This window comes from Macrobrachium rosenbergii, chromosome 36, assembly GCF_040412425.1.
Source record: "Macrobrachium rosenbergii isolate ZJJX-2024 chromosome 36, ASM4041242v1, whole genome shotgun sequence".
Taxonomy (NCBI): Eukaryota; Metazoa; Arthropoda; class Malacostraca; order Decapoda; family Palaemonidae; genus Macrobrachium; species Macrobrachium rosenbergii.
This window is the reverse complement of record NC_089776.1, coordinates 33,674,937-33,692,033: the sequence shown is the minus strand read 5'-3', so window position 1 is coordinate 33,692,033 and position 17,097 is coordinate 33,674,937. Positions and strand designations below refer to the sequence as shown.

The 17,097-nt window shown below is 34.6% G+C and overlaps 1 protein-coding gene across 5 annotated transcripts; it reads left to right on the top strand.

Annotated features, from left to right (window-relative positions):
• Window positions 1-4,196: 4,196 nt before the first annotated feature.
• sel (canopy family protein seele) lies at window positions 4,197-16,501 on the top strand. 5 transcript variants are annotated; one of them, XM_067081121.1, is made up of 5 exons: window positions 4,197-4,737; window positions 8,634-8,718; window positions 9,924-9,983; window positions 12,211-12,303; window positions 15,037-16,501. In XM_067081121.1, the coding sequence occupies exons 2-5, from the start codon at window positions 8,641-8,643 to the stop codon at window positions 15,358-15,360; spliced, it is 555 nt and encodes a 184-aa protein (XP_066937222.1). In that variant the 5' UTR covers window positions 4,197-4,737; window positions 8,634-8,640; the 3' UTR covers window positions 15,361-16,501. The 5 variants fall into 5 exon arrangements, with proteins under 5 accessions (XP_066937222.1, XP_066937223.1, XP_066937224.1 ...); XM_067081122.1 differs by having other exon boundaries at window positions 4,590-4,726; XM_067081123.1 differs by lacking the exon at window positions 4,197-4,737 and adding an exon at window positions 4,788-5,032.
• The last annotated feature ends 596 nt before the right edge of the window (window positions 16,502-17,097 follow it).

The window sequence follows — 17,097 nt, the reverse complement described above, 5'->3', positions numbered from 1 at the left end:
GTGCTTACAGTTCTGCTGATGATAGTTGTTCAAGAGGACACTTTCATGACAAAAACATGTAAGGGGGGAAAAAGTCACACTGCTTTGAGGCAGCACCTCTTTAGATCTGTGGCTCTTCATAACAATAGCTGTTGTTACAGGAATGAAGATACAGTGTCTCCCTACATCAGTACCTGTCAACAATAATCTCCCTTTATGGACTTGTAGATGAATACAAGAATGTTTATGATTTTAGGTTTTTACTGTGATATACTGGGTTGAATAGAATGAACAGATGCTTAATAGGAAATAGACCAACACTTGTAAACCTCTGTTTTTGTTTTCAGTGATGACCATAGTTAGGGAGAATGTTTTGAGGCAAAAGAAGTCCAAGAATGTCAAGAGTGGTGGCTAGTTAGTTAAGGTAGGAAGGCAGCTGTAGAAGGCATTATAATGTTGATTAGCTATTTTAGGGGCAAAGTCTGTTAACATCCAGAGCTTAGCTTCTTACATCAGGAGATATCAGATAAGTAATTATGACTGCTATTTAGACAGTGATAGCCATGGGTGCTATCCAGATAACTTTCATGGTTGAAATTTGTCATCATGGACTGATATTGACATCTGCCAACTTCAAAGCTTGAAATTAGCCTTCACCTGCTGCAAAAAATCAGTAAGGAAGTAGTCAGGATGGACTAGCCCTTCTTATTGTTTGAAGTGGAGTTATAACTACCTGGTGTTTTGGAGTGTGGTTTGAAACCAGCTAATGTTAACAGTGTGCATGCTCTTCATTTTACTTTAATAGTTATCAGATATTGAGTTTTGCTAATGATTAAATCACAGTGCTGCTATAGTTTTACAAATATATGTAACCTCACACTGTCCTACTCTTATATTGGAAGAAATAAATGTGGTATTTTTTCACAGAGATATAGTTTTGCAAGCTAATTTTCATGCCAAGGTGACCCATGGATACTGAATTTATGTTTTATTATTGAAAGGGAGCCAGTAAATTTTAAGACAGTAAAAATTAGTATTTTATTAAAAGTGTTGAGGCAGTAAAAATTAGTATTAGCGTTAATAATGGGTTGAATGATACTAAACTGTTATCCATATACAGTACTGTACTGCATTTGCTTGTGTAGATATTTTTTCTAGAGTCATTTTGGTTTGTAGAATATGCAGTAGGCTGTATAGGATTTCTTAAATGTCCTCGCCTTCCTGCCAGTGAAGTTAACTGCTGCAAGTCTACTTAAGTACTGTACCAGGTGTGTAATACCACTGAACAACTAATTTATGATCAAGTGACCCTTATCTGTAAATGGAACTCTTACTTGATGCTACAGATATCAAATTGTTTTGTGTAAAGTCAAGGTCGCTGACAAGGCTTAGGGGTATGTGAATATGAAAAATGTAAATACTTACTGCAGATTAAGCGTAGCAAGTAATGTACAATAATTGAAGAATTTTATTTTGCTTGCCAAAAAGCCTATCACATCTCATCAAGGTGGCTGGCTAGTCAGTGCACAAATGATAGTTTTAGGACTAGATCACTTACAGCTGCTGTGTTAGGATGTACAGTTGTTGAAGTTTGACACCAACTGGTGGATTTCCACTGCTTGTGAATTGGTTATTTTATTTTTGATGTAAAAAGTAAAATGGAAATGATATTGGACAGAGTACATCATTTAGTTCTCTTATCCAAGTCAAAGACAAATGTCAAGTGATCTTTGAAGCACTCACATTGAAAAGAACCAGTGTTCCTTTTTATAGTTAATGTATGCATTGATGAAAAGTGCAAGTTTTGAAAGGGTTTAGTGTTACATTCTTTGGATTCTGTAAATCATTTTCCATTTTATAGGGGTGTGTAGATACACAGTTACTTCCAGCTGGAAAACTTGCAGAGGACAAATGTTTTATGTACTGTTTTTCATAGCTATAACAATTAAAATCATGTAGACTGGTTTTAAGTCCCCAATTTGTACAATATTCGTTATTTTCTTCCATTATCGCGATAAGTTTTACTTTTAAGAGTCTCAGAGTAGTAGAACTTCAATGCTTTTATCGCTGTTTATGCACCCAATTTTGTTCATTCCCTTACTCGAATGATTAATGCTAGTATTATTGAAAGTGCCATTCATTTTAGTTAGGTTTTGTGTATTATCAAGAACAAAATGTTTAATAATGTATATTAGTTTCTTAAACAGATTTATATTTGTTTACTCATATTTTTTGTTCACAAAGGTTAGTTTTTTATGTTTTATGATACACTTGATTTTCATTTTAATTAGTGTAGAACGATCTAAACTGTTGATCCTCATTTGGGAATTTAATTAAAAACCTTGTTTTGATGTAAAGTAATCATCTTACTGTTCTTTCAAAGTATCATTTTGTCCTGGTTATTCTGCACTGCTTGTGTAGGGACATTTTTTTCAAATGAAATTATATTTCAGAGTAATGATGCATTTATAGCCAATAATAAAGCCCTAAAGCTTATGAATCTGTTCACTTCCCTTTGTGCATAGAGGTACTAGTAAAATTGGACAGATATAATGAAGAGGTCTGCTTGCAATCATTGACTGATGGAATCAAATTGGTAATCTTTGTCTCTGCCTGGGGAACCAGAAGAATGTCTTAATGTAATTTTTCCCTTGTTTCAAGTCGTACTTCATTACATTTAAACATTTTGATGTTACATTTTTTGACATATTATCTTGTACATCTTTTCATGTTGCTGAAGAGCCTGAATGGTGTCCATAAAATGTATAAAACATATATCACCATGCATGGAGGATAGCCATCAGTGGACAAAGGGAGTCATGAGGTATCCCTCCAAATCAGTATCGCTTTGCTTCCCTTTGATATGGAAGTAATATATACCTAATCAAATTGGTGTAATATTCAGTAATCAGTCTTAACATTGCACTACTTGGTGAAACAGAAATTTTATTTTTTGCTAATTATTCTTTTTGCACCTTGGTTATTTCTTTAAAGAGTGTTGTCTGATATTCACCAGGAATGGATAATTCATCAAAATTGGTTGGCTCAGTATGACCAATCTTTTTGTGTGTTCCTTGCGAACTTCTTGATTCCAATTTGTGGTATGACGGGAGAGTTGACCAGAAACCCAAGTCAGCAGTCTACATCTGACATCTGTTAATGACTCAAACTTCAATTCAAATTTAAGTAAAACATAGCTACATAGTTATGAATAAAAAAAAAAAAAAAACTTCAGTAATACGCTTCCTTGTGGTCTCTGTGTTTTCTGTCACAAAGTAGGTTTACAGATACTCAAAAGACTCTTCACTAATACCAATTGACTCAAAATTATTTAGAAGCAGCTCATGAACAACTGTAGCAAAAGCTGCGCTGAGATCGAACAGCATCAGAATTACCATATTTGCCTTCATCCACCATTCCTGTAGAATATAAAGCATTTAACCTATCCAGATGATTAGTTACTCAAAGATTACATACTCCAACATTTTGGATGTTAAAGAAAATTCGAAACTGGCTTGTATGAACTGAAACTTTGATCAAGTGTAACTTTCAAGATTGGTTTAAGGACTGCGATTTTCTCCGATGTAGAGAACTTGCATTCAGAGAATTGACATTTACATTTGTAAATGAAAACGTGCATATACCAAAAGAACTGAATACAGAGACGGACGTTGTAAGTAAATACTGATGATCGGATGATGTAATATCAAATAATAACTATTTGTCTCCTGCTTCCAAACCTCTACTGAATAACTTGAAAACCAAGCTTCTCATTTGAATAACAATACCTAATGACGTTATCTAAAGGAGGCCGAGAAATTTCTCATACACTAAAAATAAACCTCACATTCGACGAGAACAATTTTACTTTGTACTTTGTGATTGATATAAAATTAACTAATTGATGAAAATGTAAGTTTAAGCAATGTAATTATTTATTGCCATGACTCACTGGGAAGGGAATGTGTAAGAGATTGCCCGATGTACCAACCCAGGCTCTGCCAGGTACAGTAATAATAACAATATTTAACAAACATAATGATAAGAAATTTGTCATTTCTACTTCACACAAATGGTAGATGCCAAAACTTAAGTTATTCACGTCCTTGGCGGGAAAACTCCATTAAATACTTGGTCTTCTGAAATATATAATAAAATACTAATCGGCAAACAATACTAAATACTACCATAAAAATATATTTTCGTTTGTCTTCGATACTTTCGACAAAGCTTATTTCCTGTGTGTTGCATTTTAAAATTGTCAGGCCCAAAAATTGCTGGTGGAAATTCTTGATAAGATACGTATATTTGGTTAGAACGTGACATAACACTGAACGTCGCGGAAATGAGTTGGCCAGCTCATTTTAGGAAAGTTCTCTATGCAACGCACCCCTACAACACTGACACGTAATACTTTGGTAAATGGAGAATGTCCAGGAAACTACGGGTATACTGATAAGAAGAATTAATTTAAAAATACCGTGTAATGGCCAAAGGAAAACAATGAAGTAGGGGCGTTTTTGAGTTTTAGAGGCAAATTAATATTACAGATCTATTTCACGGTTATCTGAATGAGAGTTTTACCATTTCTCCCACTTCTGAAAACGCAATGAACCCGGAAGTACGTAGGGTCTGGAACATTCTCTATATTAGCACCCGGTTGTGTCAGCTGAAACGTCAGTGCAGCAAGGCCGCGCCGTTTGATTTCACTGAACGCTCATATTTACTACACAACTCCACATAACCGGTACCAGTAACGTAAGTTTGTTAATAGTAATTCTCTTCGGTAATAACATTATATGTGTCTAGGGAACTGAGCTTGCAAGGCTGCGGTTGTAGAGGTGTTCATCCGCTGTTGTATAGGTTATCTTGCTTGTAGCCCAGTGTGAGGTTGTTTTGCAAGAGACTCGAGGCATCCTTTAACACCTATGCCACTGTTACGAAGCCTCTCGTCCTCAATCGGGAATAAGGCAGACCAATGGCTGTTCAGTGAGAATTAAAATATCCTAAACTTAGGCTTGTAGCCTATCCTAATAGCTTGTAGGTGTAGGAGGTGGGTAAATTTACCAGGTTAGGACAGTACGATAAAATTTCGTAATTTCAGACAGCAGTGTTTTTCCAGGGAAATATTTACCTGATAAATTGTCTAATGGGTAATCCTACAGTTTATGGGTCCAAATTCACTGCATTACGTAAAGTCAAGATCAGCACAAAGACGTATAAAATATTGGTAGAACTATAGGGTAGTTCCGCGTCGCCGACGGCACTATAACTTGACTTTTTCTACAGTTTTTTCGTTGCTAATTATGAATTTACCCTTCATTATTGGCGCTCGAGTCTAATTAACCTGTAATTAACCCCCGAAGTCCATCCAACAAGGGGTTTCCATACACGATCTTCACAAGACAGAGCACGGCTACGTGTGTTTCAAATGGTTCACATCCCGTCCGGCAAGTGTAATAACTTGTTAACGTATGGGTACCCAACCCCCCCCCGGGCCAGTAGTAAACACGGCGAAGGGACATTCCATCTGGCTGACAACAAACATGCACCACCAGTATCAGAACCCCTAAAAGTGTAGAAAAAACCAGTTGAAAAGGTAAAAACAGGCACGGAGCTAATATATAGAATTACCAAAATATTTATTGGATAATGGAAAACAATGAAAAAATGAGCAGTTTATCTGCTTACAGAAGCAGAGATTGTAAAAATATCAAGGGAATAAAGCTCTGCATCTCACTCGAATGGTGTACTGTGTCCGCAACTATTTATGTGGAGTGAGCGCTCAGGAACCAGGTAGGAACCTGGCAAGGGCTATTGCTCACCAGCAGCCACTTTTTGGTAAATCGGAAAAAATGAGCAGTTTATCTGCTTACAGAAGCAGAGGTTTACGATTTTCTCAAAAGTTTATGGGTCCGTATCCCCTAAGACATGTTTCTGTGTTCCCCTCGAGACTTGTTAGGCTATTGTTTATCCTATGTGCTAATAACGTTGAAGCAGATAAACTGTTCATTTTTTCTTTGTTTTGTATGATTCAATAAATATGTGATAAATCTGTGTGCTGATCTTGACTTTACGTAATGCAATGAATTTGGACCCCTAAACTATAGGATTATCGTCGAATGATTCTGGTGTTATGTTACAGATAACTCGTATGAGGATTCCCATCCATGAAGGGTTAAGGGGAATGCAGACTTTCGAATTTCAGGGAATGATGAAAATTGAGTTATTGATAGTTTTAAACTGTATTAGGCCTATACCCAAATAAACATATCCTGAACTGTTATTGCTCAAAAAAATTTTTAGATGGGTTTATTGACAATTTTGTTCGTCACTTTTATTGAACTGTGAACGACAAATTTTAGCAAAACTTGTAACAAATTTTCTAATCCCATTTAGTTAAAAATAATTGATATACTGTACTTGCGTTACCCACTAAAATATCTCTATTCTCTCTAGTGATAGCATCGAAGAAAACATGAGATAAGAGTAGCTCACTCAAGAGTTCCGTTCCTCTTGGGACTTGCAAAAGGGGCACCATAGATGTTCTGTGCCAAACAATTTACATGTAATGTTTTATATTTCATAATATTGCTCTGTTATATTTCTTGACATTTTATATTTCTTGAATTATTGTTATAGTAAAATAACCACAGCATGTAAATCAACATGCTATAGGCTATACAGATATAGGCTACCCTGTGCTGACATGCAAATGAATAGCAATCTTCCTCATCACCATTCACATATACAAAACTTATTTTACAAGTGAAGTCATTTACAAGTCAGCTTACAGTATTTTGTTTGACAAATGTTTAAAATAGAATGAATATTATGTTTTATTTCCTCAGGATATCTATACAGGGTGTCTATTCATGAATAAAAATATGTAAGTACTCTAAGGCAACATTTCTGTAATGCTATAGATGTGCAGTTGTCTGGTTGGTATGGATGGGAAGAAGAGAAATGATTTGTGGTTATTCATTTTACATTTGATGAAACTCATCCTTCACTCCTAGGAGAAAGGTCTAGCTCTCCTCATCTTTTGATGCATTACAAAGTCATCCCAAGAAATTTTCATAATTTACCAAGTGACGTTTTCTTAGCAGTGTTTATGTTGTAGATATGGGTCAACAAAACTTATGCGATGTCTGGGGAGATAATGTGCTAGAAGTTGCTCGATGGTCGCCATGCCGTTTGTTCCCTCCTTCCTACAAAAATCTGAGGGATTAGTAGTTAGAACATTTTTGCAACATGCTTCACCCTTTCTTCCTTGTCTTCTGTCACTGGTAAACGACATGACCACATAGTATGTCCAATGATAGCTTTCTGGACTTGCCTATGAGACCAGATACTTTAGGGGCAATGCTCTTGTACTTAAACTCTTCACGAGATGAACGAAGAAACAGATACAGAAATTGGTCCCTTTTGGCTAAGGCAAGTGCTTTCAGAACTTTTAAGTAATATAATGAGGTTGGCAAAGCTGAACAGACAAGAAGGTTAGTCACAAGTTGTAAGCACTGATCTGTTCTTTAACACAAGTGGTCTAATTTTTACTCATCTGAACTGGTAGTTGTGATGTGCCATATCACGTACAGTATTGGGAAAGAGGTTACAGGGTAATTATTCTTATCTTCAGCAGTCATTAGTGGCACCATCATGAAACAGTTTTCCTAGATTATCGGTTATTATTTTGAAAGTGAGTACTGTATTCTACTAAAACTTCAGTTTTGAAAGCACTTTTTCTTTGTGGTTTTGTGTAAGCTACTGGAGGGGCTTATGATAAAACAAAATGAAATGTTTCAAAAACAAATTTTTTTTTTATTTCTAGCCCTGTAATCATTTAACGAATGTCCTCATCCCAGTCATTCAGATATTACTGCCTCGCATACATTACACGAAAAGTGAGTTAAATGGTTAGTACATAACTGAGAATTCAGAGGGTGTTGTGTTATCACTAATTACTGTACTGTACTTCTGTTTGTCAGATAAAATATGGTTTATAATTCAGTGGTAAATTGTATGAAGTAAGTTTTCACGAAATTTTTGCCCAAACAAAATATTTAACAAGGTCACCAACTACATTAGCTATCAAACCAGTCTTGAATGGACAGACTGTGTTGTAATGACTTTTCTTACTGTAGTTCAATGCAGTTCACTAGCATCTTTGATGAAGGCTTGGAACTCATCTCTTTCAAAAGTCTCTATTAATTTGTGAATATATTTTATGAGAATATAGAACCTTTGAAGTAGTTTTATCACTGTTATTTGGAAATGCATTATTACATTACTGTGCTATGTTGTGGGTAAAATTTCTCTCTCTCTCTCTCATTAATACTGTAGATACTGTCTCTCTCTCTCTCTCATTAATACTGTAGATACTGTCATTTACTCTGTTTTTTATTTCATAATTCAATTCATTACCATGATATAGTATTGAATGTTTTCAAATTTTAGCCCAATTTACAGCATTGTTAAAGATACAGTATTGAGTTTTATTATTAAGGCTAAGCATATTTGTTGTATGTGTAGCATGGTTTTGTTGTCACTTTTTATGGTTTTGCTATGTAAGGCTAGCCACCTTGGTATTCTTAGTACAGTTTGTATATCCTGTAGGGAGTTTCAATATTATTTTGACAACTTTGTTTTTGCAGGTTGAAAATGGAATCCACTCTCTTCCGTTTATTATGCTTGGTAGCTGTATTTGTTTGTGTATCTTCACAAGTTCCAAAATCTAAGGTATATTTTCTTTTCTTTTGTGTACCTTTGATATAAAATATACATTATAATACTTAAAATAATTTTAAGATTAGTGATGTTAGGCTTTTTAATGTAAATGTTACTCTAGGTAAAAAATATGTTTTACTAAAGTTCTTGCATGTTAGTAAGTGGGCAAGTGTTGCTTAAAGATCTTGCACGTTATTTGTATTTATCAGGTAATTTAATGGACTGTAAAGATTTACATAATTTTTTTATCTCTTGCACATTATTTGTATTTATCAGGTAGTTTAATGGACTGTACACATTTTTTCTTTACATAAATCCACATTGAGTCAGTAAAGCCCATTACTTCACTAGGAGAAAAATGCCTACATATAAAAAGTAGAGAATATAAAGAGTAGAATTGTGAAAGACAGTAGATAAAATAATAAATAAAAGAAATGTATAGAAGATGGATTAGAAGAGGAAAGAGTTTGTCCAAGAAAAAATAAAAGTAGGTCGATGTTGAGTTTATTCTTAACACACTTAGCTGTAGATTAAGTACAGTAGTTGATGATGTTTTGATTTGGCGCTTGTTTTTCATCTTAATATTATCATCCCTGAAGTATTATGCAGCTAGTAAGTTTTTTTCAAAATGTGTTTGAGCATTAATAAAATTGTGGCTTTCAAATTCCAGTTGTATTTGTAAATACAGTATTATTTATATTGCCAGCTGGGAATACTTTATTTTCATTTTTGCCTCAAGGGCATTTCAGCTGTATTCGTTATACCTTCAGAAATATATAAAAAATATGGCTTTAAGTACTCTTAGATGACATTGGGGTATTGCTTGAATTTTGTGTTTTATAGATTTTTGCAGTTGTTGATTATACTGTGGCATTGCCAACTCTTGTATAGCATTTATAATAAATTGTTTGGATAATGCAACTGATATCTAGAAAATAGGAGGGACTAATAAGAGGGATAGGAAATTGAGAGAGTTTTTTTATAGTTCAAGAGTTGAATATTCTCAGCTTGGTTGTATACAAAACACTGTATATAATGTATTGTTTTTATACGAAACTAGAAAAATTAAAAATTAAACATAGTGATCAAATAGAAGACCTCTTGACAGGTTTGAAAAAACATGCAAGTAATTGTTGCATAATTTTAAAACCTACATGTCTTGCGGGCACAGTGTAGAGTCACTTTATCTTACTGATTTTGTTATCTTTGCATTTCAGATTGTTAAGTGTGCAGTGTGTAATAGTCTGGTAGATGAACTTCATGCAGCAATTGATAAGGTACATTTTGGCTTTAGTATAGCTTTTGGAACTGTAAATTTTGGTTATACCTGTATTATCAACAGGTTTAGTATGATGTACAAATTATTATCGTAGTAAAGCTTATTACTCTTTGTCATTTTGATATATAAGTATCAAGGTGTTAGGTTTGGTTTTCAGGAGATGAAACACTGAAGTTTGCATTTCTAGGTAAAACACACCCCACAGTTGGGGCTGGTTATGAAAATAACCAGATCATTGAGCTAAAAAGAAAAAAGTGGAGTTATAACCACTTTTTAGTTTGAAGCCTATTGTTGTCCCTTCATCTTCCTTGCACACTTGCCTAATACAGAAGTCTAATTTTAAGAAAGCATTTTTATATAAGTGACTTACCAAGCAATCACATAGCTACTAGCTCTCTACATGGCAGTCTAATGAAATTCAAATTTTTGAGGCGGCGCTACCATTGCTAGTGTAGGTGACGGGGTCCTGCCGACTTTCAGGACTGATAGGTACAACTCAGCATAGAACTTCAATTCGTTTTCTGCCAGCTCCCGATTAATGTCGGTAGTCTTTTGCAATCACTGCTTCACCTTTTGTGGATTTTTTGTCCTGTATTTTTGGTGAAGTTTCTCTCATTTTTTTGTGGTGGCTTTTCCTATCTTAGTAATATCATTAGTTAACTTTATTTCTAAAGATAGACAACTATGTCAGACTCCAGCTCTTAAGCATTCGTTATTGCATTGAGGGTGTAAAATTAGACTTGTTATAGTGGCTTATGATTTGCACACTTAAGTGTGGCAAGTGTAGGGGGCAGGAATGTAGTAGAGAGCTTACATGTCCAGTGTTAGGTACTATCTTCAGAGGACGGAAAAGATTAGAGGACCTTTGAGCAACCTCTGGTGCTCTGTAAGAAACCCAGTTTGCCTGCTCTCCAAAAATGCCATATCCTTTTTTCTGAGAGAGTTAATATTAGAAGCCCACTCTCAGATCCAGGAAGAAGCCTTTCCATCACTTAAGGTTAAGGCTCACGAAATTACGGCAGTAGCAACTTCCCTCACTTTTAAACACAACTTGTATTTTTCCACGATCCTACAGTTGACATTCTGGAGATGCAAGTCCATATTCGCCTCACACTACCTCAAGGACATAGAAACCGTGTTTGGAAATTGTAACACTTTAGGACCTTTATCCGTGGCTGGCATGGTGCTGGGAGAGGAAGCATAGGGAAACCCTGTTCCTTTGCTATCCACTTGCCTTGACTTAAGGTTTTGAATTGATGGGAAGCCTGGGGGTACATTGTACTTGGAGTACCCACCAGTTTGTTTTTTTTTTATTGGTAATGGTTGGGTTATGGTTTTATTCTGTGATGCAGGTGATAGTGTTGTCATTTTGTATTCTTGTCTTCGCCCAGGGCAAGGGCATCTTTTAAAACTTTGTCAGCATACGTCGTACTTCCTCTGCTGCAAAGTTCCCACTAATGTAGGAGCGACCCTTGGCTACACTGCCATGCCCACTACAAGTTGAGAGAAGCGCCAGGTTGGGTGAGAATGTTTTGGGTTTCATGCAAGAAACCTTTAGCTCATTTGGCTGAGTGGCTTTTGTCTAGCTGCACTACCCACCATCCTCTTCTCAATGTGGGAATCAGTTATCTTTAACAGTAGATAAGACTTTATCCTAAATAATCTAAATTTTCATAATGAAACTGAATATGTTTGGATACTTACCTACTGTTAAAATAGACCCTACTCAGCCTCCCTACAACTTGAGGGCTGTCAAGGAGAATTCTGACAAGAACTAAAACATTCAGAACACACCTGCTGGAGAACAGGCATTTGTTTGAATGCTGACTCACCTATCGGCTTGGAGATATAAACTATCTTTAACAGTAGGTAAGTATCCAAATAAATTTTTTAATGGAAATTTATAGTCTTATCTTACCTGTAACCTTTGGTCTGAGGGTGCACATACACATACCCAGTGCTACCAAGCAACCAGCAAATGATTTAACTGTTTTTTGGGAATGGATGGGCTAGGATTTAAGACTACAAGATGGTCAAATGTAATTGATGTGTTTGTGGTCAAATGAAAGGTTTTGCTATTGGCAGCTATTTTCCTCTACTTATGATGTGAATGAATTGCAATTCAAGCTGTTATCTGAAGAGATTAAGTACTAAACTTTTTTGTTTGTGATTTTTTTAATGCCTTGTAAATTAAAAACTAACTAAATGATTCTTATTCTTTGCAGGTAGACCCTAGGAAAAAGATTGATGTTGGATCCTATCGATTAGATAAGGACGGAAAGCAAAAACTGGCATCAGTGCAATATGCAGGATCTGAAGTAAGTACTGTACAGGCATGTGTATGCATTTGTTCATATTGAAAAATATCTTTTGTTTTGTTAAGTTGTAGATTGTTAGTTTTTGAGTCATTATGGGTAGATAACTTGGTAATCTTAGGCTTTTAACTGTGTAAAGTTTCCATTTGGATGTTTGCGCATTGTTGAGTGGACACACTTCTCACCAAATGTATTATTCAAAGGCCATAGTCATGATTGATAGGAAATGGTATGATGGCTCACTGAATTGTTGGTTTTGATATTTCTGTGAAGCACTCATGGTGTCAGATTAGTAATTTTTTGTCTCGAGATGCTGAGAAAAGTTGTAATGTTCTTCAGTGCAGTGATAAAAATCTTAGAATTACTGATGATGATGATGATGATGATTATTATTATTATTATTATTATTATTATTATTATTATTCAGAAGATGAATCCTGTTCGTGTCGAACAAGCCCACAGGTGCCACTGATTTGAAATTCAAGCTTCCAAAGAATATAGTGTTCATTCAGAAGAAGTAACAGAAGGTATTGGGAAATACAGAAAGAGGAGATCAGTTATTAGAAAAGCAGATGAATTAACAAATTAATAAGTAAATAAATAAAAATGTAAGTAAGTTACTAAAATATAAAGAGAATTTTATTAGGGTAGTAATGCATTGCATCTTCACTTGAACTTCTGAAGTTCCAGTTGTGCATCCCCAGGGAGGCTGTTCCACATTCCATCCAACAGTGTGAGGAACACAGGACCTTTGGAACTGAGAAGTTTGACAGCGAGGCACATTTACTGCATGCTGGTGCTGCTGTTCAGCAAATCTTGTTGCTCTCGGCAGGAAAATGGGGATCAGGGATCTAGTGTGAATTTGAAAGATCTCTGTTAAAATACAGCTCATGAAAAAGTGGACAAATGAGACTATCCGTTGATGGTCCAAGTCATAACTGCTATGTTATGAAACAAACCTACCACCAAGAACCACTCTATGTAAAAGAGGTAAATCTCTGGCAGGAGCAGAGTGTTCTAGCATGAAACATAAAAGGGAAAAAATTATTCTTTTGAATGCCATTCCCTGAAACATAGAGCAAGTAGATTAATGAATTGTTTCATTTCATTTTCATTTGTGTCATACCATTTCAGTGCAGTTGATATTGTAGGCAAACATTCTATATATTTATCTAGACAGTGGATGGAAAATCTTTTCGCTACTGCTACAATGTGCTCCATGACTTTGTCATCAAAAAAACTTCTTAAAAAAAACTTCACAGGATTTCCCCTATCCTGAACACTTAATTTCACACCTTTGGGTGAATGAAAAGTAAAGTGAACTCCACAGGGTTTCCCTTATCCTGAACAAAAAGTTCGTGGAATCCACAGTACTGAGTATGGAAAAGGCACCCTTATTTCTTTTATTGTAGTCATCATTCTCTGCAATGAGTAGTGATAATATCTCTTCAGGCAAAAGATTTTTCTTTCGCTTTAGATCGCTCATTACGGGGGGATAAATGGGATCAAACAAAAAGAGATCAGTTTTTTTATCAATGAACGCTAGAAGTGTAGCCGGAGGTTGAGGTTGTCATCTTCTTGTCAGACTCTCTTTCCCCTACAAAAGAGTTGCCATATACCACTAATTTAGCTCATAGTGTTATCAACTGATATTCTTACAATTTGTATAAGAGGGAAGAGCATTTCAGACCGAATTCAGCAGCGCACCAATCTTGAAAGAGGTAGGATGTGTTACTCCGTTGAAAGTGGTGTGATATGGGATGCGGCCGACCGAGATATGCCATCGGTGATGCTTAATAGGTTAATAATAAGGCCTTTATCTTACTTTATGGGTACTGTTTGTTAATATAAATATACTTTATAGCAAAAATGAACACAGAACGACTTCAGTATTATGAGAAAAACAACTAACTTAATTAGTTGTCATACTTCTGTAAGACATTTATTTAATTTGTATTAAAGATTTATTTAATTTATATTAAACATTTTATAGATATTTTGCTGTGTTTACATTAATATTAACATTTCAAATTAGTAAATCATTGTTATAAATAAGCACTTTATTGTTGGTGTATATACTTAAGAGTAACAGTTTTAGGAGGGTAATATAAGATGACTTTGGGTGTTTTGGGATGATGATTTGGGATGTATTTTTGTTTGAACTGATATTAATTTGTTTCAGTATGATAATTTAAGGTATATTTTTGTTTGAACTATTAAATTAGGCAGTGAACTGTAAAAATAAGCTGTTATAAGTGTTTTCCAGTAGTTTAAGGAGTACTGTACAGGGTATAAATATATCTGTACTCTATAGCAAAAACACGCATTCACATCTATATACAACATATTGGAGTTTCTTTTATAGCGTGGTAGGCTCAGACACTTTAATCTGTTATCTTGGTGAGCTACTGTACTTTGAACTCTTGTTCCTGACTTATTCTGTCCCCATTGCTCCATTTGGGTAACTGGGACTTTGCAAAAGTCAATTAGACTTTTGCAAAAGTTCCACCTAAGTTGAAATTTAAGCTTGGTATGATTGATGTGTTTAGTATAAACAAATTATGTTTTAGACTTTTTTTTTTTTTGCAAATCTATAAGTCGTATAAAATTTGCCCCCACTTCCTGTCTCTGCATTCTTGTTTCAAGAGATATTAGTTGGATGTAAGTACCTTCATAAAATAGATGATTACTAATTTATGAGAGATAATAAATTTCCATGTTTTTTCCTCCCTTCAGATGCACATGCTAGAAGTCTTAGAGTCTGTGTGTGACAGTTTCAAAGATTATGCCCAAGCACGTCACAAGGAAACCGGAAAGCTAGAGGCTATTAAGTTGGTGGTAGATGGAGTCATGAACCCTCGCTTCAGTGAGTATGAGATGGTTCAGGATCCTGACCTCAATAAGGGTTTGAACTTTCACTGTGAGACAATAGTTGAAGAGTATGAAGATGATATTGTGTCACACTTTAGAAAAAGTTCAGAGTTAGACAAGGAATCTTCTAAATTCAAGTTTTGTAATGAAGTGACTAGTATATGTAAAGATGTGAAAGAAGAATTATAGAAATTTAAAATTAAAATGTTATACTGTTTCTTTTGTAGTGTGATACAGATTTTTAAAGCACAAATGATGCTTTGACAATAGCTTTATTTGTTATGTCTACAGAGATAAATTTGTTATTCTCAAGATTCCAGCAAAGGTTGTGAAATTAGGTTCTTAGCTTTCTTTTGTGATGTTTTAAATCTATAATGAACTGACTTATTAATGTTGAAACTCTTGACTTTTAGGTCCCTGGTGTTTTGGAAAAGCACTGGGTTATGGTAAACTTTTAAAGTCATGAAGGCATTGTTTATGCACAAATTAATTTATAGTTTATTTAAGAAAAGTATGCTAACAGGTCAGTAAAGAACTAAACATTCCAGCCAGCTTTGTATATTTACAAAAGTTTATCACCATATTTAATTTCTTGTGTACGATAACATGAAAGTTGCTATACTTGAGCCTAATGGAACATAAGAAATCCTCTTTAATAGAAAATTACTTTTTCATAGTGCTTTTTTAAGAATAAGTGTCATAAATGGTTGCAGAAAAATTTGACATGTTCTGAGAATCCACCTGTATAGAGAAAATTGGTTTACTGGACTGGGTAGAAATTAATCAAAACTTTTGAGTGAGTTCCTTCAGGTGAAAGTAGGAAACTTTTTTTGATGCCAAGACAAAGCTTAAAGATGACTTACAAGTGTGTTCTTTGTGTGCAACTTGGTATGTATAGCACCTGCTTGTAAATGTTGCCTATGCAAGCTTTAGAGAATGAGATATTTGGGATGAATAGGTTTTTTAGTATTTATAGTATTTAGTTAATGAAGTGAGATGAAAGTTAATCCATGACACCCTACGGTCTTGCAGTCTTCCAAGGTGATTTTGACAATGTTTTTTTGTTCAATCAAACTATGAAAGGTGTGTTGTAGATTTGAAAAATGTTTGGTAATTTTTGTAGGACTGTGGTGAAGTGAAGTCTGTCATTGTGCAATATCCAGAAACAATGGTAAGGATCCCATATTTCCTAATTGGAATACCTTTGGCCAATCTTGAATATTCTGTAGTTTTGAAATGTTATAAAAAACTGCAAAATGTGCTGCGGAATAGCTATCCTTGAGAAATTTTATATCGATCGCAGTGATACCACATAAAGTTTTTAAATAAAGTTTGTTTTATTATTTTGAATTTATGATATCCCTAGATACTGCATTTTAAGAAGGTTACAGTATCTGTTCTTTATTAAAGTTCTATATGTATATCTCTGTTTTCAAGTTTGTATTAGTATGATGAAATCTGTGTGTTGGGAATGATATTCTTGGGATTTTCTATATTTTAACACCTCAGGTTAGTTGAGTTTGATTTAGTTTTTGAATTTATGGCAGTTTTTATTAAAATAACAGGGAGAAATGTTGAGTGCCATAGCAATAAGGAAATCCACAAAAAAGTCAAATGACAAAAACAGATGTTTGAGTCTACATGTATAAAAAATGTTAGTGTCTACAAATTAATATACAGCATGAAGTGTATTGTAAAATCATTGAAAAGCTCAAAAATGTTAGAAATATTTACATGACATTGGCTGTATACGGTATGCACTATTTACTTACAGTTCTTCATACATAGTTCGAGCCTTCAGTCACCAGTCATAAAAGTATAAAAAATCAGTAGGAAAATGCCTGATCATATAGAAACAAATGTTAAAATATAGACAATTGTTAAAGTATAGAAAATAATAACGTACTTGTACAATGTTGCAACGCA